Here is an 18857-nt window from a genome sequence, read left to right as displayed (position 1 = left end):
GTTAATATTAACTTCCCTATTACTTTTTCTGTGTAATAGATAATTTTTTTTTGACAAAACATAGTTCTTGTTGTTTGTTTATTTGGTTTTGAAATGAAATTTATTGTAATAAAAGTTGTGTTTTTATTTTTCCTGTAGTAAGGTTTTCAACTTGCTAAAAATCCTGTCCCTAGTTATGACCATCATGAGCGTGAGTAGTAATATTTGAAATAATCAACTGGCTTCAAAGCATTTGGATGGCGCAAAGAAAGGTGCAATTTCGCAACTAGATCCCAAGTTTGATGGAAATATAATTCACGCGTGTAGCTGTAAAGTTATTACAGAGGCTTCGAGTCGCGCCGACTAAACAGGATTCATCCGTATGACTATAAACTTATTCAAAAGTTAACTTCGGAGCTGCTGTAACGTAGTATGAAAAGGGGATTGCAGAAATATGAATAAGTTAATATCGCAAGTTGGTCTGACTTTCGGATGTCTTTAAAAACTTTAGGTTACCGTCTCATTTACATAGATATCCCCTGCTTAATGACTCGAATGTAAGACCAAAACAACTTTCAATACCCGGCGTTTAATCGCAACATTAAACCAAAAGTTTTATTCAAAGTCCGTCTGATTTATCTCAGTTGTAATTGTAATAGCCGGGCCCGGCAACATCGTTACGACGTCTAAAAACTTTATTGCTCCAGAATAATACCAGGGTGTGTGATTAAACTCGAGCTTATTATATTTTAATTCAACCGTGCAAAATTTAATTACGTGGGCATGCGAGTTTGACCACCAGGTCGTCTGAAACTTCATCAACACCATTATACACTCGATTATTACTAAGAGCAAACCGCTTGATCTTCCCCTTGCAGCAGTTAAAACTTTACACACTGTGTTTCAAATTCTGCGAGAAAAACGGGCCTTTTATGCCAAAAACAAATAGTCCGGTCTTGATTAAAGCGACAATATTTTTAAAACGAAATAAGATTAAAACATCCAAGTCAAAGCTTGCGCTCTAAAAGCTTTTGGTCATCCTGGGCTTAAAAGCTCCAAAGCTATTTATCCCGAGAAAGTCAATATTAGCATTCCAAATAAAAGTAATAGTCTTTTTGTAAAAATGACATTTGCTATCTATCTTACGTCCAGTCGAGTTTAATCATTAACTGATAAAAATTAATAAATCATTAAGTTACACTGTGTAATATGTGAAAAGCCTTGTGTTTAATTAGCATTTCTCTTGTTAAAATGCCTGTTACAGAAGTGCAATCATTGAAAAACTAATGTTGCTATCAGGGCACTAAACGGTACAGTTTCCTGAAAGTGGTGAATTATTATCTTTGGGGCTTAAGAAAGTGTAACGGTTGAAAAGACGGTATTTTAACGAGATATTTATAAATAATTCATGGGAGAGGGGTTATTTCTTGAACCTCAAAACATTTTGAAAATCTTTGTAGCAGCGTCGTTAAATTATATCCCTCTAAAAATTGAATGTTCTCTCCATCATAATGAACAGATTTTTTCCGACTGGGTTACTTCTTATGGAGCGTTTAGCTAACAACGCGTATCTACCCTTTAATGAACTCTGTTTACAGCCAGGCATAAGCCATGATTGTTATAAATTGACAAAAGAGATGTCAAGTAATAAAAGTCTAACGATAACATTAATAAATCTTAAAGATAAATAGTATTTGGGCATCATTTATTACAAAAAGTGAAAAATAAGAGGAAAATTCTCGAGACACTAATTGTCGTGCATGAAGATGAATGATTCGAAAGTTTTGATTCACGATCACATTGAAATTTAAGACGTATCTCTCTCCTTAAGAATGGTTAATTAAAGCGATAAGCTGTCGTAAATACGACACTCCGTCACAACTGCATCGATTTATCAAACCGCATAATTAGTTGATGCTTTTTTGACGCCTCCAAGAAACTTCCAGCAAACAAAAGAGTCTCCGAATGACGCCGTTTGGGCTTAAAATATGAGTGCTTTAGGGAAATTATCAGGAAATTGAAAGATGGGCAGATAACGGCGCCAAAGGATTGGTTTCACTCACAAATGCACCTAATCTAATGATTACCGAAATCAAGAAATTACATCTCGCTGTACTTTATGATCCGGCAATGCTCACTGAGCTCTGAAAGCAAATATTAATAAAAATCCCCCCACGTTTTATGTATGTTTCATTTAGTAGAACCATTTACCATTTTGAAATATATGTAGCTAGTTACACCATGATGTATCGATTCCAGGGAGAACGTGGTAGAAATGGGGAAAGATTAACAATTTATCACTTGCTACGTCAAGCACCAACTTTGTAAGTTCTTGCAGATTTCTATTTACGATACGACCCACTAAGAAACTACGTATTTATCACAAAGCACCTGCAAACTGCTTTGTACGTACAAGGCTCGGAATTTGTTCACGGAATAATTCACATTAATTTTTGCGCTTGCTAAACAATGCGATTAGAGCGGTTTCCAAAAAATGAATCGCAAAAGGCATCCGTTTAGAGAATGTGAGAAATCAAAGGGAATTATGGGTAAATCGGGAGAAATTAGATTAAATTATGAGAAAATCTTGTGTTCATTTCTCGACTATTTGGAAATAACGTCTTGATGAACTAAAGAAGTAGCAAGAAACTATGGCAACAAATGGACACCTCTTCACAACGGACATTTTTCTAGTAACTGAACAAATGCATTGGAAAATGATGTAAAATAACCTCTCTACAACGGACGCTCTGTATAACGGACGCCGACAAAAAAATTACCATAATTTGATTAAATTTATCTCTTACAACGAACAGACCGAAAAAGTAGTGTTTGATAGATTTTGTAGGAATGGATGAAAAATGTATATCGAAAATACAGAATTAAATATCAATAAAAAATTAGATGAAAAAATTTATGAAGACGATAGTGACAAAGAGAAAACTTGCCTTAGCATCACAGTAAACTTAAGCTAAATATTTTGAACCTTTTTTTATAAAAAAATTACTCATGTTTTTAATTTGAATATCTCTAGTAGGCAGTTTATTGAATGATGGCTTCTTAGTCCTATAAATAGTGCTTTATTTTTGTGGTGTTATGTTGAGTAATTAGCAAATCCTGTATACTTTATTTTAATTTTAAATACATAACATAAAACATTCTTCAATGCTAAAAATGCTTTTTTTTTCTCACAATTTTTTGTTAAACCTTTTATATTTCCCGTCGTCTTTTTAATTTTCCCAAAAAATGATATTGAAGGTCTTCTCGTGTGAAAAACGTAACAAAATCCTGAGTTCCAATAACTTTATAATTTTAAACAGAATCTAAAGTTCACGTAGATGCTAAAGACGGCTAGGCAGCGACAGGTTCAACATTCCTAAAAATTAGACACAGTTTTGGGTTCAAGTAGCTACGTATTTTGTAAATGCATAGAAAAATTCCTAAAATCTTATAGATTTTGTACATAACATTATTTAGCCAATCCATTTTTCCAAATGCTTGTTAATAATAAACGTAAAACTTGGCAGGAAAGGTTCAATTTCTCTCTCTTTTATCGATGATTACCATTTCTTAAAGTTAAGGGAAAAATGTTTATGATGAAGAGTTTAGACGTAAAATTCTTGTACTTACAAAGAAATCTCTTTTAAAATTTGGAGTTCATATCAAGAAAAGCAGTGAATTGACGACGACTGCAGTCTAAATCATTTCTAAACGCAGTTATTCGACGAAAAATGGAAACATTTTTTACAAATTTATTTGACTTTTTGCCAAATTTAAAGTGTAACACCACTGATTTCTATCCCAATATGTTTTTTTACACATTCCAATGCACGTATATAAAAAAAAATTTGGAAAATTGACATTCAGTCAGTCAACTCTCCCAATATAGGAACTCTAGTTTTCCCCAATTTTTCTCAGATTACTCAGTTGCTATATTCTATGCTCATAATAGAACCGACAGTTTTATATCTCTTGTGAGAGAAATTTGATTGAAAACAATAGTATAATGTATATAAAAAACTGCACCTGTAAGATAAAAACAATTTTTTATATTATAATAGCCCTCTTATTACTGGACACCTCTCTACAACGGACAGTTAAAGATTTCTTATGGGTGTCCGTTGTTGAGAGGTTTTACTGTACGTATTGTGTTCTAAAAGTGAAACTGACCTCATCCGCGAGATGAAGACTTGAGCGAGGTCCAAAGAGGTCCAAATTCCGATGTCCGAGGGACTCAAGTCCTCCCAGCCGGCGTACTTGACCAGAGAACATGCAGGCGAGGGATTGTCTGCAGCAAGAAATCCAAATTAATACATATTCATGTCGCCAAACGCGTATACTAATTAGGCATTCACATACACCTCCACGTACTTATTTCACTGTTGATTTTCATTTTCTAAATGGACGCCAGCGGTTTTTATTCTTTTGCTAGGACATGCAGTCCATTAAAGCGTAATGAAGGAATTACTTTGTTACATATTTTAAAAACTGTTCGTGGACCATAATCTACAACCAATTCCGACTCCCGTAAAACAAACGAGAAAAAGTTTTCGCTCTGTATTTGTGGCTTGATTATTAGAAACTTTTGTATTATCTTTGACGAAGTTAATTCAAAAAGTTTGGTAAGTTGATATCGGAGCGCCTTTAGGTGACTTTTCGCTTGTCCTACATCAATACGTCTCGGCTGAATTAAAGATACAATAAAAATGGCAGAGTTCATTAAGTTTAAATTCCTTCGGCTGGAGCACCGAGACGCCGTTCGGCTGTTATTGTGACATGAAAGGCCCGCTGTATGAACAAAATTGTAAAGTCGATATTGACTGAACAGATTGTTTCCGTTTCAAGAGGTTTCCTAATATATGAGAACAGTTATAATTTGAGTCGCATTTTCTTGGAACGTGATACGCATGATAATAGCGTCTTCACGTTGACATTTTTAATAGGTTTTGTATATTTCTTCGCAAACTTTACACAAAAAAGTTCAAAGATTGTAATTGTGTTTTCGATTCTTCTAGTATTGTCGATTGGAATAAAAGGTGAGTTTGTTAGGAAAAGATTAAAATAATTTTAGCTGACTTATTAAACCTGCAGTGCTGTTAAACTTAATTTCAGTTTAATTCACGTACTTTTTAGATAAAATAACGACATTTTTGAGTAAAATTGAATTAGCCAAAGCGTCTCAAATTCTCAAAACGCTTCCATGTTATGAAATTTTAGCTCCTCTGGAGTAAACTAAGAGCCAACGCATTTTTGAAAGTTGCTCTACAGGGAGTGTCTAACATAATAAACGGGTTAAATTTGTAAAACAGGGTGCTGTTTTTTTGGTGTAACTTTAACATTTAACACAAAACTGTATTATAGAACCGATTAAGGAAAAGGAAAGAGACAAAGTAATAATGTTTCAATCAAAATACTAAAACAAAGAACAGCAGCTCCCATTACTTTTAATTATTTTATGAGAGTTTTACGATTTTTGTTGTTTTACCCCCATTTTTTTAAAACCCTGTTTTTCGGAGTAACTGAAAGAAAAATAAATTTGGGTAGTAATAAAGCGATCAGTAACAAATCCAATTTTAATCAGTATAAAGTAATAAATGATCAGTATTTTATTAATTTTTGCACAGTAAAAAATTAGACGTGATCGGAAAAAAATTTTAATGACAATGAAAACACACACACTATTTTATTAAAATTTGTTTAGGATAAAGAGCCCAGTAAAAAATTGTTATTTACAGTTTTATCAATCTTATTTAAAAAAATAATTCGGTAAAATGCGAGGTTGGCGTTTTATAATTTTAAAACAATTACTTAATAGTAGAAAATACCAAAACGAATCTTTTTCCGGAAAAATTTAAAGTGCATTACAAAGTTTTTTACAGTAAATTCATGGTTTGGCATTTAAAAAATTGTGTTTAGTCTTTTTCGGAAAATATGTTGTTAGTTTATTTTGGTGAATTGAGCAAGCAATTAAAACCTTTATTTCTTCACGTAATTGTGTGCGGCTTTCGTAAACATTTTATTGACTGAATAAATTTTTAAACATGCTACGAATACTCAAGAACAAGGAAAAAATTCAATTAAAATAAGAAAGAGAATAACTAATGACGAATCTTGTAAGAGTGGCTTACATAAGCAAGGCCACAAAACATATAAACGAATTTTAAAAAGAACAAACTTGGGCATATAAAATTAACACAAGACAATTATTCAACACAAAAAGAAGAGAGTAAAAGTCAAATGAGAATTGAGTTTGTGAATTCTTTTCTAAAAACAATTTTATGTCGATACATAAGGCTTACAAAATGTTTAAAATTAAAGAATACAATCCCAATCTACTTCTACAAGGAATTTATGAGTAAACATATTAATAACTCTGTCCCGGCGCCTCCACCATTTTTGCAACCAAAACTTAAACATTTAAAACACGTTTTATTACATGCAGTTTAACTCTAACAACTAATAAATAAACAAACGATTATAAAAACTTATAACTTAAAAAAATAATCCGGCGCCTCCACCATTTTTGTCACCAAACTTCAAATTTCTGGACACGTTTTGTTACATGCAGTTTAATTTTAACTAGCAATTAATAAATAAATGAACGGTTTATACCTGCTTATATCTTGAACGGTGCGTTTAAAAAGTCTTGATATCTTTTTGGGTCATGTATTCGATGCTGCGAAGAATTTTAGTAGTGAAACATAATCTAAATATTGTATGGTCGTAGAAAAAGTATAGTACACAACTCGAATTGTAAGTCAGTATTTTCGTATGTAGTAATCGTAATAAATTAAGATACGTTCAAAATTTTGCAGCAAGAGTTGATCTAAAGACTTTTTGAAAGTACTGTATTATTTTTACTGTGCATTTGTTATTTAACTGTGCGTTTATTATTTTTCCTGTGCATCGATTATTTTTACTGTGCATTTAATTTGTAGCCGACAAATTTGTGGTGTTTGTAGTTGAGTTTGTTTTAAGCACCGTTTCATCTCGTTAAAAGTCTAAACAAAACATGGTGACTTTGGTGTTATTGGCAGCGAGGAGGCTCGATCCAGGGTTTACAGCGTTATTATTGGAAAAATCAAAGTGCGTGCCATCAAACTGGGAGAAACACAGCATCCTTCTCCCGCTTTACCTGACACCGTCATTGTTTGTTCTCAGTATACAGTACTTTGCTTGCGGAATCCCCGCCGGCAAGTTTGAGGAAAGCCCTTCGAAAGCTTAGCTGTGGAAATATCTAGTTACAGTATCCCATTCCGAAGTGAATAGAAATTTCAAACCGTTTATTCCGCCCTCACATGCAGGTATATACGGTTTGATAATAACATTGGACGCACGGCGTCGCGTAATAAATAGGTGGCTGCGAGCTGGGATGATATTATCCCGTGCACGTGACCTGGGTGTGAAGGGGACGCCCTTGGCGTTATCCCAATGATCCTCTTCGCCCGGCTCTAGCTTGCGCTAGAGCAATTGTATTTACCTTTTTGTGACTTTCAGCACGTTTTTGACCGAAAATGGTCATAATTTTTCCAAAAATCACCAAATCTGTGTATTTTCTAGTCAAAAATAGTGCACGTACGCAAATTCTATTGGATTCGCAGTGGCCATGATTTTTATTAACATTTTTTTTGGGACTTTGCTAAACAAACTCAGTTAACTAAAAATTTTTAGATATAACTTTTCGTTTATTTTTTTTTATAATTTAATAAGTAAGTCATCTGAGAATTCAACGCTAAAATTTGAAGTTATGTTTCACCTTTACGTTCATTTCTTTTTCTCTCAAAACAAAAGGCATTTTCTCATTATTAGGATGTGCTCTTACGTTTACAATTTGGCGCCTTTACGTACTTTTACCTTTTGCCGCATCCGGGTTCGAACACCCGACCTCCCCCGTCGTAAGTGGCGCTTATACCACTAGGCCACCAGGCCCCAGGTACTGACCGTCTCTTGCAGATATTTTAACACAAACTTTTTAAATAAATTTTTAAAATCTATTTTTAATAGAGAAAAAATATAGAGTATTTAGAAGCAAACGGTGATTTCTGTGTGACTATTAGTTTTTGAGATATCAAAAGCAAAAATACGTACAGTAGACCCACCTTATAAGCGAGTTAAATTATTTGAAATTTATTTTTAAACCTATTTTGCTTTCATTTCTGTTTATTTGCGACAAGTGCATTTGTTGTAGTTTTTAGACTAAATAAATTCTACTCCACATTCAAACTAATTAATCGGATTGAATAAGCTTCTTCCACACCGCATTGTGCTCTGAAAAGAGCAAATACCAAATACAATTGCTTCTTTATGAAAATTTAGAGTTTTAAGCGAATTTCTGCTAAACAAAAAGTAAGACGATTAAGGCTATTGTGATGTAAAATAAGGGTCTTTAATCCCTCCATAATTTAAACTCATTTGTGGCTTGATAAATCAATAAAATTTTAACTAAACGACACGTGTATACGACGAATATTTATCCGCAAGGACAAATACAGTTTCCAGGACAAAAGCTATAAATCTAAATTGCAGGCTTGTTAAAGATAGGCTGCTCCCATGCGCATACATCACATTTAGAATGCATGATATGTACATGCTAATTGTTAAATGCTAAAACTGAAATAGCGAAAAATACGTTGCATTCTCCGCCTCCAACAGTGGTGTAAATGTTTGGAATGTTCATGTTTTCTTAAAATTGTATGGAAAATTCAAACACCCGCTCTGGGGCCATCTTATGCGAAACGAACGTTAAACTGCAATTTATTTCAATATGATTAATCCTGGCCAGGAACGCCGTTCCGGTTGGTTTCTCAGTAGCATTAATTAGGTTTCTGTTGCATAATGCTCATGTTTCCTTAGGCACTAAGCAACACTAATTACTTCAATGTTCCACATTTCCTATCAGAAGGATTGTTGTTTGAGACAATAAAAACCTCCCTTTTAAATTGCTCCGACAAAACAACAATTATAAAGGCAATTTGAGAAAACTTTCCTCGGGGTTTTCAACACTCTAATGAGAAATCCTTCGTAATTTCCTTGCAGTTAGGTTAAAAAATATACACATGACCGGGAGGCGTCCACTAATTGATGGCTGAAGATGTCTTATGGCAATCGTGAAAAACACACTTTTTGTTATGAAAATAACCGAAAGAGTTTCATTAAAATGTTTGCCAACCAAGCAACAAATCACATAAATTGAACATGGGACGTAACAAGGCTTGATTACGAAATAACGCGTACTCTTTAAATAGAAATTAATGAGACTTGATTCTGGCCCTGATAATAGATCGTTTTCATTTCTTAATGAAGCTTTTATGGAAATGATGACATCTGATGTTGGATTGAGATAAAGCTACTTCATTAACGAGCTGGGGCTTTTTTCGCACAATTTGCATTGTGTCAGCTTGCACCGGTATTAGAGAATGCAGTAATCGAAACGAAAAGTAGTAAATTAGCTTTTTGTGCGAACAGAGTTAAAGGTTGACTTCTCTTGGCGTGCCATGTGCATTTTAATACCGTTAGCAAACGCACGTATGCAGATTTTGATGTCAACAAATAAGGTAATCTACATGCAAATTTAAAACGTTGGTTCAAATAAAGAACAGAAATGGACAAGAATTTCAGCTAGATTAAAAATTCACCCAACTTGGGGGAGCTCGCAATTTGCATTATAGCAAATTTACTTACTAATCTATTAACATAATTCTGAAAAACACTTGGTTTCGATCAACTCATGACTCATAGTTGGTTTTTCATTAAATTTCGCTAAAATCTGGGCTCAGTTATCGATTTTTTCTTATTACGGTTTGTACAAAAGAGGCGGAATTGTTCGTTTGGGATTATAATGCGCCTAGGACAATTAAATCACAGTGAAACGCATCCTAGCACAAAATTGCGGCATTACAATGCAACACTTTAATTAAAACTCGGATCACTTTATCCCGAAACCTGCACATTTGCAGTTCCAGCGCGTGTTTTGTTCATCGATCGTTCTTTTAGGCCAAAGGGGATGACGAGCGCGATTTCTAATTGCAGATGATCATTATCCATGATGCACGAGTGATATCAATAATGGCCCTGGGTTCATTCAGGCTGTGATTTGTGTGAAGTTTGAACAGATTGCGATTACTACGCATTGTTGGAGACTGATTGTTGTGTTTAGCAAAATTTATTTGACATTTTATAACGTAGTCGTGTAAATTCTGCAGGCCTTTGCGCACCGAAAATCAATTATTAGGAATATATTGAATGATGGAGCTTTGTTGTTTATAACCTACGTGTTTAAGCTATTTATTTTGCTTTCAATGAATTATCACAGAAAACACACAGCTGACTGTTAACTACGTTATATTCTATAGTTAATCAATGTTGAATAATTTACGTTACATGGATAAATGGGAGGCCATTATGCCGTGGAAATTGCGCGAAAGCTTGCAAATTTGACGAAAATTAATTAATTAATTACAAGAGATGATTCCCGAGCGACTTTCGCTTGATGGAAAAGTGACACTGGTGCAATCAACGGAAAATGATTTGGTTACATTATTTCCCGAACTTTATGCCAGTAAAAAACAAAACTCTTTTCGAATTTCGTATTTAGTTTAATAAAATATCATTTATTTATTAACCCTTAACTGCATTTCAACTTAAATTGAAAAATGGTGGAGGCGCCGGGTTAATTTTTAGTTTTAAATATTTTTTTATTAGATATTAAATTTTAGTCAAGAAAAAATAAATAATACAGTGCGTTCAAAAAGTATTTAGATCAACTCTTGCTGTGAAATTTTGAACGTATGTTGATTTCTTACGTTTACTACATATTGGAGAAAATCGCAAGTAGCACGTTTGACACTTCAACAGAAAAAAACGATGATCTATCAAAGTCAATAAAAATTTGTCAACCTAAATTTTATAGCAAGAGTTGATCTAAAAACTTTTTGAACGCACCGAATATGCACTGTAATAGTATATTACATGAAGAGAGTTGTAAGTAACATATAACGTACGAGTGGAAGGAGTTGCGCATAAGCCGCTAGGCGATTACGTAAGTAATTTACAATGCGAGTTGTGTACTGTACTTTTTCTACGATCATCCAATATTTAAGTTATGTTTCACTACTAAAACACTTCGCAGCATCGAATACATGACCCAAATAGATATTAAGATATTTTAAACGCTCCGTACAAGATATAAGCGGTTATTAACCGTTTATTTATTTATTAATTGTTAGTTGAAATTAAACTACATGTAATAAAACGTGTCCTGAAATTTGAAGGTTTGGTGACAAAAATGGTGGAGGCGCCAGGTCAGTTTTTTTAAAGCTTTAAGTTTTTACAAACCATTTGCTTATTTATTAGTTCTTACAGTTAAACTGCATGTAATAAAACGTGTTTTAAATTTTGAAGTTTTGGTTGCAAAAATGGTGGAGGCGCCGGGACAGAGTTATTAATATGTTTACTCATAAATTCCTTGTAGGAGTAGTATTCTTTAATTTTAAACATTTTGTAAGCCTCATTTTAAGTATCGACATAAAATTAAGGTTTTTACAAAAGAATTCACAAACTCAGTTCTCATTTGACTTTTACTCTCTCCTTTTTTATGTTGAGTAAATGTCTTGTGTTATTTTTATATATTCAAGTTTGTTGTTTTTAAAATTCGTTTATATTTTTTGTGACCTTATGTAAGCCACTCTTACAAGATTCTTGTTCATTAGTTATTCTCTTTTTTATTTTAATTGAACTTTTTCCTAATACTTGAATATTTGCGGCATGTTTGAAAATTCATTCAGTCAATGAAATGCTCACGAAGGCCGCACACAATTACGCAAAATTATTCCGTGGGATCGCAACAGTTGTTTCAGGTGAAAATGTTATTCGCCCCACCTCAGTGTGGCACCAACAAAATGAAGCCACACATTTGTATGGCAATGCCCGTGGGTGAGCAATTAAATTTAGCGTTTAATTTCTTTAGTTCAAAAAAATAGGGCTGTACGATGTCTGATAAAAAATAACGAGTCCATTTAAAGGTAGTATACGTCGATTAAAGCCTGAAAAATAATTAAATTTTCGAATCTACTGTCACATAATGGAAGCGGCGGCCTTTTTACTAATCTAATGCGTGTCACAGTGACAAGTTATCTGAAAAACTGCCTGTACCTCTGCCATATTTTAGCGAAGTAGAATTATGTGATGTAACAATAAATATCTGTACGCTTTTAGGGATTGCAAAAAAATGAAATATGGGATGAAACGGCAGTTCGCATATAGAATTTGCGAACAATTTTGAGCCTTTTAATCTCCGAACAATATTGCATTTTGTTTACTGAAGGTAAATTACGCTACACGAGATCACAGTTTTCCAATATGCACAACTCTGCCATAGACGTTTTACTAACAAATGGCAATGTAACGTAGTAAGTTTTCATACTTCACCCAAATGCGAGGATCATCAAAATATTGCTAGCTAATGTTCTCACTAAAATTCGTTTGATTAAAAATTGGCCAAAAATCTAAAAGTTGTTAAAATCAATGCGAACCTTCGGCATAATTGGTTATTGAGTTTCATTTTAAAAGTTTGATGTATTATCGGGCGAAAATGTGATAAAAACTTGACACCTTTCCTCGCAAAATCTAATATTGCTTTCAATGGGACTGTAAGAAAACGGCAGCTTATTCAGTCACGTTCTGTACAAAGCAATTTTTCTGTGAAAAATGGATTAAAAAATTAGAACCGGAACGTGTTGGAAAATACCGGTCAGCAATTTTCGGCCGTAAAATCTGGCAATTTCGAATTTTCCCGATCAATACCAAGTATCGAGATGGATTTTAGAAGTGGATGCGTTGGCATTTGAAATATTTTTGAATGCTTTCTCCTTGATTTAGAGATCTTAAAGATATTCTTTTCCAGTATTTCCCGATTCACAAAGAGAAATCAAATTACGTTTTTACAAAGTTAATGGAATATCCAAGTGAAATGCGGAGGAAACCTTAAATCATAAATATAGACGGCAGTACATTTGTATTCTTGTTGTAGTTGTTATCTTATGTATTCGATCTTAATGGTAGTTAGTAAATAGTTTCCTGGGCTCGCCGAGCTGGCATTGTGAGCGCAATTGCGCAGCCCCGTGGTTAATCCGAGATGAATAATTTATATGACCCTTCTACAGAAAACAAATTAGGATAATTAATAACACGTGTGTCCTCACATCGCCCATTTTCTATTTTATTGCACCAAATAAATATTGAGCATTATTCTGTTCGATTTAGCCAATCTATCACTCGTTTTTATGCGCATTTTTTCCACTGTTTGTGTAGAGAAAACCTAACTTTTTATGTAGAGTCAGAAGACAGATGAAATAATCAAAGTACAATCTAACAAAGGGAAGTTTAGTCGCCAACCGGTGATTTGAACTTAGTTGAAAGTTTCACCACTTTGGCGGACTTGGCTTCTATGAACTTTAGTGTTCATATTTTGTGGGGTTTGTTTCTGTCTAAGTTGTAGCGTAGCTTGTAATAAGCACCTCCGATAAATAAAAACAAAGTCAATTAAAATTGCGCGTATGAGGAAAAATAAAAGTTCCCGAAAGTAAACTAATTACGCGAATATCAATTCTTGTTGCGGAAATTGTTTTAAACCGTCGGGAAGTTTGCGTTTGACGTGAATGCAATTAAAAAAACGGCGCCGTTTGCACGACTAAGTTTATAAGTGCCAGGCTCACATTGTTTAGAAATTTAAAATTGAAATTTGGGCAATAAATCAAACCGTCAAGTGGTCCCGCCCCCGATTGTGCTTTGACTATTTCGAAGGTGTTGTGTGGTGGGTCTACCGCTCCCCAGACGGGCATTAGTGAACCCGTGAAAGGATACGACCGCCGTATTGATTTTCGCTTTTATTTTTACTTAGCGAACACATTGCCCTGTTGAAGAACTCGATAATTTTCTTCCAAGAGAGATTTATGAGTTTTGGCGCAATTTTTGCATAGTCTAGCTGTATTCCGGGGATTTACGACCGACCCCCGGCTTAACCGTTCATTTCACCGCCCAAATTCTTAGTTAAAATAAATCCATTCGGGCAAAAAGTCATTTCCCTTAAATGAGGGCCTTTTCAACACACAACACTTTTTTTAAGTATTTGACTTTGTTTTCCAAGGGATGGAAAAAAAGCAAAACTATATGGACAAGTCCCGATTTTCAAGTGTTAACAGAAAAACAGAAAAAATCGTAAAAACACCCCCGTTTTAAAATATATTTTAAAATTAACATTTTTTTCTGGAAGTTAAAAAATATGAATTTATTTAAAAACAAGGTAGTAAAAAAAGAACACAGCTCAAATGATCAAACATGTGTGGTCATCTCTCTAATTTTTTTTAAAATTAACGTGTGGTAAACCCACATCTTACTTTGAAACTCATATGTATTGATAAAATCAATATTAATTTATTAAACAAACTGGCTTCATATACTTTTAAAACTGATTAAAAATTCTCCAGCAAAGTAATTTTTTACGAATATTAAAATGAATTCAATCTTGTCAACATTGAACAAGTCATATGAATTTAAAAAGTTTAATAATTTATAGATTTATGTTGTTACTACATAGTTTTCACATCAATTTTCTTGACGCCTTGTTTTAGAGCGTCGGAGAAAATCTATCAATATTTAAAATTGATTAAAAACTTATTCAATGGGTTGATTTCTAAAAACATTAAATTTGAACAGTTGTGCTGAACAGACCCATCTACATAAGTTTATATTGATCACGAATAATTTATTTGAATTTATGAGATATATTGAAGAATAAAAATCGCAGGTTTTTAGAACCTTTAAGAGACAATAATATTACATACGAAGAAACAGATCAAAAGCATGAAAAGGCCAAAACAAGATAAAATCTTTGAAAAATGTTAATTTTAAAATGTACTTTAAAACGGGGGTGTTTTCACGATTTTTTCTGCTTTTCTGTTAACCCTTGAAAATCGGGACTTGTCCATATAGTTTTGCTTTTTTTCCATCCCTTGGAAAACAAAGTCAAATGCTACCGTCGTGAAAATTTTAATTACAAGCCTCTACAAGTTTTGGTTTTGACATTGTTACTTACGGGGTGAAGGCATTGAATGGAGTGAAAGAAAAAATAAAAGATTTTTTGTTAAACTAATCACATTAACGATCTTTGAAGTCGGAACATCAAAGTAAAGCATTATTATAAGCGGCGTACATGGAGGAAATAGAATATTATATTTTTCCATTTTTGCGGTATTTTTTACTGTTACTTTTTTATTCAACTTTGAGCGTACTTACTGTTAGATACAGAATAAATTAATCGAAAAAATCTAGATTGAGTACAATTTTGAGGTGCTGTTTTACGTTATTTAATCTTTGGTCCACAAACCTGAAGCTTGTATCATCAGTTCATTAATTACTGGTGAGTGATGGCTTTAGTAAATAAAAGTTGAAGATGGATTTTGATTTTCCCATAAAGAGCTTGTTTATGGAAGATAAACAATAACGTAACTCGTGCATTATAATGCGTGTACTATGGTACAATCGAGCATAAAATAATTTATTAACATACAAGCGAATGCACATTAATTAATTATACAGGCTGATTTTTTTAGAGCCTACAGTAGAAACTTTTTAACTTCTAATATAGGTAAAGCTTTGAAATTTTAAATACGATTTAAATCGACCAATTTGTGTTCAACTAAATTATTTTCCAAATGGTGAACTTCCGGAACTACGACAAATTGGCGCTTATCTGTCATAGGTCTTGAGGTATGCAATTTTTTTTGTTAAAATTTTCATTTGTAGGAGTTTATTTAAAATATCTTAAAAATAATTGAGTAATTTTTCTTGCAATTGATAACCAAATGCCCGAAGGGTTTTCTGAAAGTTTTAGGATTGTCAGCTGTCAAGTTGCAAAGCTACAATGATATTTTAATAATGATGATCAAAAAATGATTCTAACACAATTTTTTCAAATGGAATGACCTTGTTTTTTTACAGCAATTAAAAGAACATCAATGTTTTTCCATCTTCTGTATCTATCTTTTACAGTTTTTGAAATAATCGCAAAAAACAAAATTCTAGCTCATTATTTTCATTTTTAATCGAATATACTTGAAAAATACGGTAAACTTGTGCCTTTGATTAAAATTCAAAATTCAAAATTCGATGGCAGACTGGCTGAGTTACTCTACATTATAATTCACTAAGTCAGCGTGAATAATAAATAAAATGTTGTAGTTTAACAATTGTTGACTATTTTGCAAGGTCTACTTGATTAACTAAAAAATTTCGAAGTAAAATCCGTTTTTTGTAATTTTTTTCAAAAACTGTAAGAGATAGTTATAAGACGTGTTAAAAAAATCATCATAAATATTATTGTTCATTTGATTCCCGTTCAGAAAATGGGGTCGATTCATTTGAAAACACTTAGCTATAGCTGATTTTTGATAACCATTTTGAAAACATTATATTAGCCTTAAATTTTGACATTTAATAATTTGAAAATTCTACAAAGCTTTTCGAAACTTTGGTTATAGAATGCAAAAAAAATTATTCACTTCACTCGCAAACGGTTCAAGGGCAATGATATTTTAAATAAACCCTTGCAAATAAAAATTTTCACAAAAAAATTGAATATATCGAAAACTATGACTAATAAGTACCAATAACTTGGGTAAATTTTACTCAGTTTGAGAAGGTAAACTCAAAAATGCAATAAAATGTTTGGTTACGATTTAAAATTTCAAAGTTGACGCCAATTTTTTTATTTTGAAAATAATATATTTAAACTCAGAATGATCGATTTGAATCGTATACAAAATTTCAAAGCTCTAGTTTTATTAGAAGTTAAAAAGCTTCTAATGTAGTTCTAATAAAGTTTGGAGTAGCGTTTAAATAGTGATATGGAACTGTAACCATTGTAATTAAGTTCTGTTTAAGTGAAGCCAGGGTCGCCTCAGTTCAGCAGATAATTGGTAGCAGTTAATAGAAGATCTTTGTTAAGTTATGCGACACTTGCCCAACTTATACCTCCGACTTTGTATGTGAAGCCGGCAAGTCACGTGGAACACAATTCGTGTTAAAAGTCGCCGAAACAAGACCCGATAATTTTGAAGAATGGCAATTAGAACGCTTTACAATCTCTGGTACAATGCCTAATTAAATACAATTGACTAATATTTCTCAAAGTTCCTCGCTTTTTGTTGGAGTTTAATTTTTATTTTGCCATTATCAAGACTAAGTACGGCATTTGTCGGTAGAATGCAGATTAAGCGTCGGCAATTTACCTCGAAATTGCACTAGTTTCCACTCAACATAAGTCAACACTTTTAATGAAAATCTTGAACAAATTCAATTTGGAAATTTTGTCTCGTAGGGGTTAATGATCTAAGACAAAAGGAATACCAAGTACTCTTCTGGCAAGATGTACATTATAAATTCTGGGACCAAACTCATCAGTTCTCGGCCGAGAAAAGCTTTCCGGATTTCTGCTCCGGTAGTTTAATGGGATTCGATGTCGTCTCATCAAATTTATGACATCCATCTTAAACTTAACCCAATTCGGGGTTTGTTATGATTTTTTTACTCCATAATCCTAATAACGCAATTTCTCAATCAGCTAATCAGAAAATGCGACAGCTCCTATTTCCTTCTGTTTAAAAAAATACTTCCGGGCCGGACAATAGCGCCATTTGTTTTCATAATTTTTTTCAACAAAGTCTGAAAGACACACTGAGGTTTTTTGAAGCAATGGGTGAACAGAAAGAAAATGCTTACGTAGCGAGGAGTTGACCCTTTTGACGGAAGGACAGACCCTCCATAAGCCGATGCGAAAGCTGATGGAAGTGGTGACTTGGGTGTTAGGCAGTGTGACCGGCTCTTTAGTGTAGAGCCAAGAGCCACTAACAAAAGCGATAAGTAGAGTGGCCAGCGCCAGAAGTCCCCACAGGACACCCAGTCTAGAGAGAGCACCCCGCGACTTGCAACACATCACAATGCACCGCAAAGCGAAAACTTTACATTAGATCCGTTTCAGGCACCGCTTATTGTGGCAGACTGTTTTATGGCACTTATTGTTCGCGCTAAAATATGGCAGGCATCTAAAGCCTCGACTGGTCTTGTATACATTTCGGTTTACTGTGATGCACACGTTCCACTTGTATGTTTTCACGCTGAGAAGGAATAACATCTGGTGAAGGATTTGTTTGGCCTCGATCAGCTCTCGAAGGCATGATCACTCTGCAAACAAATCAGAATTAATAGAGGGGCAGTTTTATTCAGGTTATTTTAGAGTTTTCCAACAGGCTTCCTTGTTACTGCACGGGATGATTCACTTAAAAATTCGTAATTTAACGAATAAAGAATTATTACAGTGTTTGCAGATAATATTTTTTCCAATTATTTAATATAATTGACATACCGTGAAATTTCTAAGACCGGATTCTTAAAGAACCAAAATATGGTTCTGACTTGTTTTTCGTTTTTAACAGTGTAACACTTTACCTCTATAAAACGGAAATATTTTTATTTCAAATTAATGCTTAATTTGCATTGCTTAATGCAACTACTAAATTTAGAGCGTTAATTTTTTTACTATTATAAGTTCCTAGCTTTTAAAATTGTTTATTTTATGAAATGGATTCAGTATAAGATTTTTATTTAATACTAATGCAAATATTTTTGGGATTTATTTGACATTTAATCCTTGTTGCATCGTTTCATTTTTAGTGACACGGGATATACTAATATTCATTAAATCTAACTAAGCTAATAGTCAACGTGATTTTTGATGCAATGTATTCGCGTTTGTTTTACGGAGGTCTGGTTTTTCTTGTGAAAACCTGAAATGGTCTTCTGTACACGCATTAGGAACTTTCAGG

The 18857-nt window shown here is 33.4% G+C and overlaps 1 protein-coding gene across 1 annotated transcript in view; it reads right to left on the bottom strand.

Annotated features, from left to right (window-relative positions):
* The window catches only part of LOC100142161 (uncharacterized), a 34252-nt gene extending 16149 nt beyond the window's left edge, over positions 1 to 18103 (bottom strand). The window contains exons 1-2 of the mRNA XM_001815973.4: positions 17755 to 18103; positions 4150 to 4267 (exon numbers count right to left, since the gene is read on the bottom strand). Of these exons, the coding sequence (XP_001816025.1) occupies positions 4150 to 4267; positions 17755 to 17968 (332 nt within the window). The 5' untranslated portion in view covers positions 17969 to 18103. The remainder of the gene's footprint in view (positions 1 to 4149; positions 4268 to 17754) is intronic.
* Positions 18104 to 18857: the final 754 nt, after the last annotated feature.

Source organism: Tribolium castaneum, chromosome 1, assembly GCF_031307605.1.
Source record: "Tribolium castaneum strain GA2 chromosome 1, icTriCast1.1, whole genome shotgun sequence".
NCBI lineage: Eukaryota > Metazoa > Arthropoda > Insecta > Coleoptera > Tenebrionidae > Tribolium > Tribolium castaneum.
The sequence above is the reverse complement of the archived record's forward strand: the minus strand, read 5'-3'. Positions and strand labels throughout refer to the sequence as shown.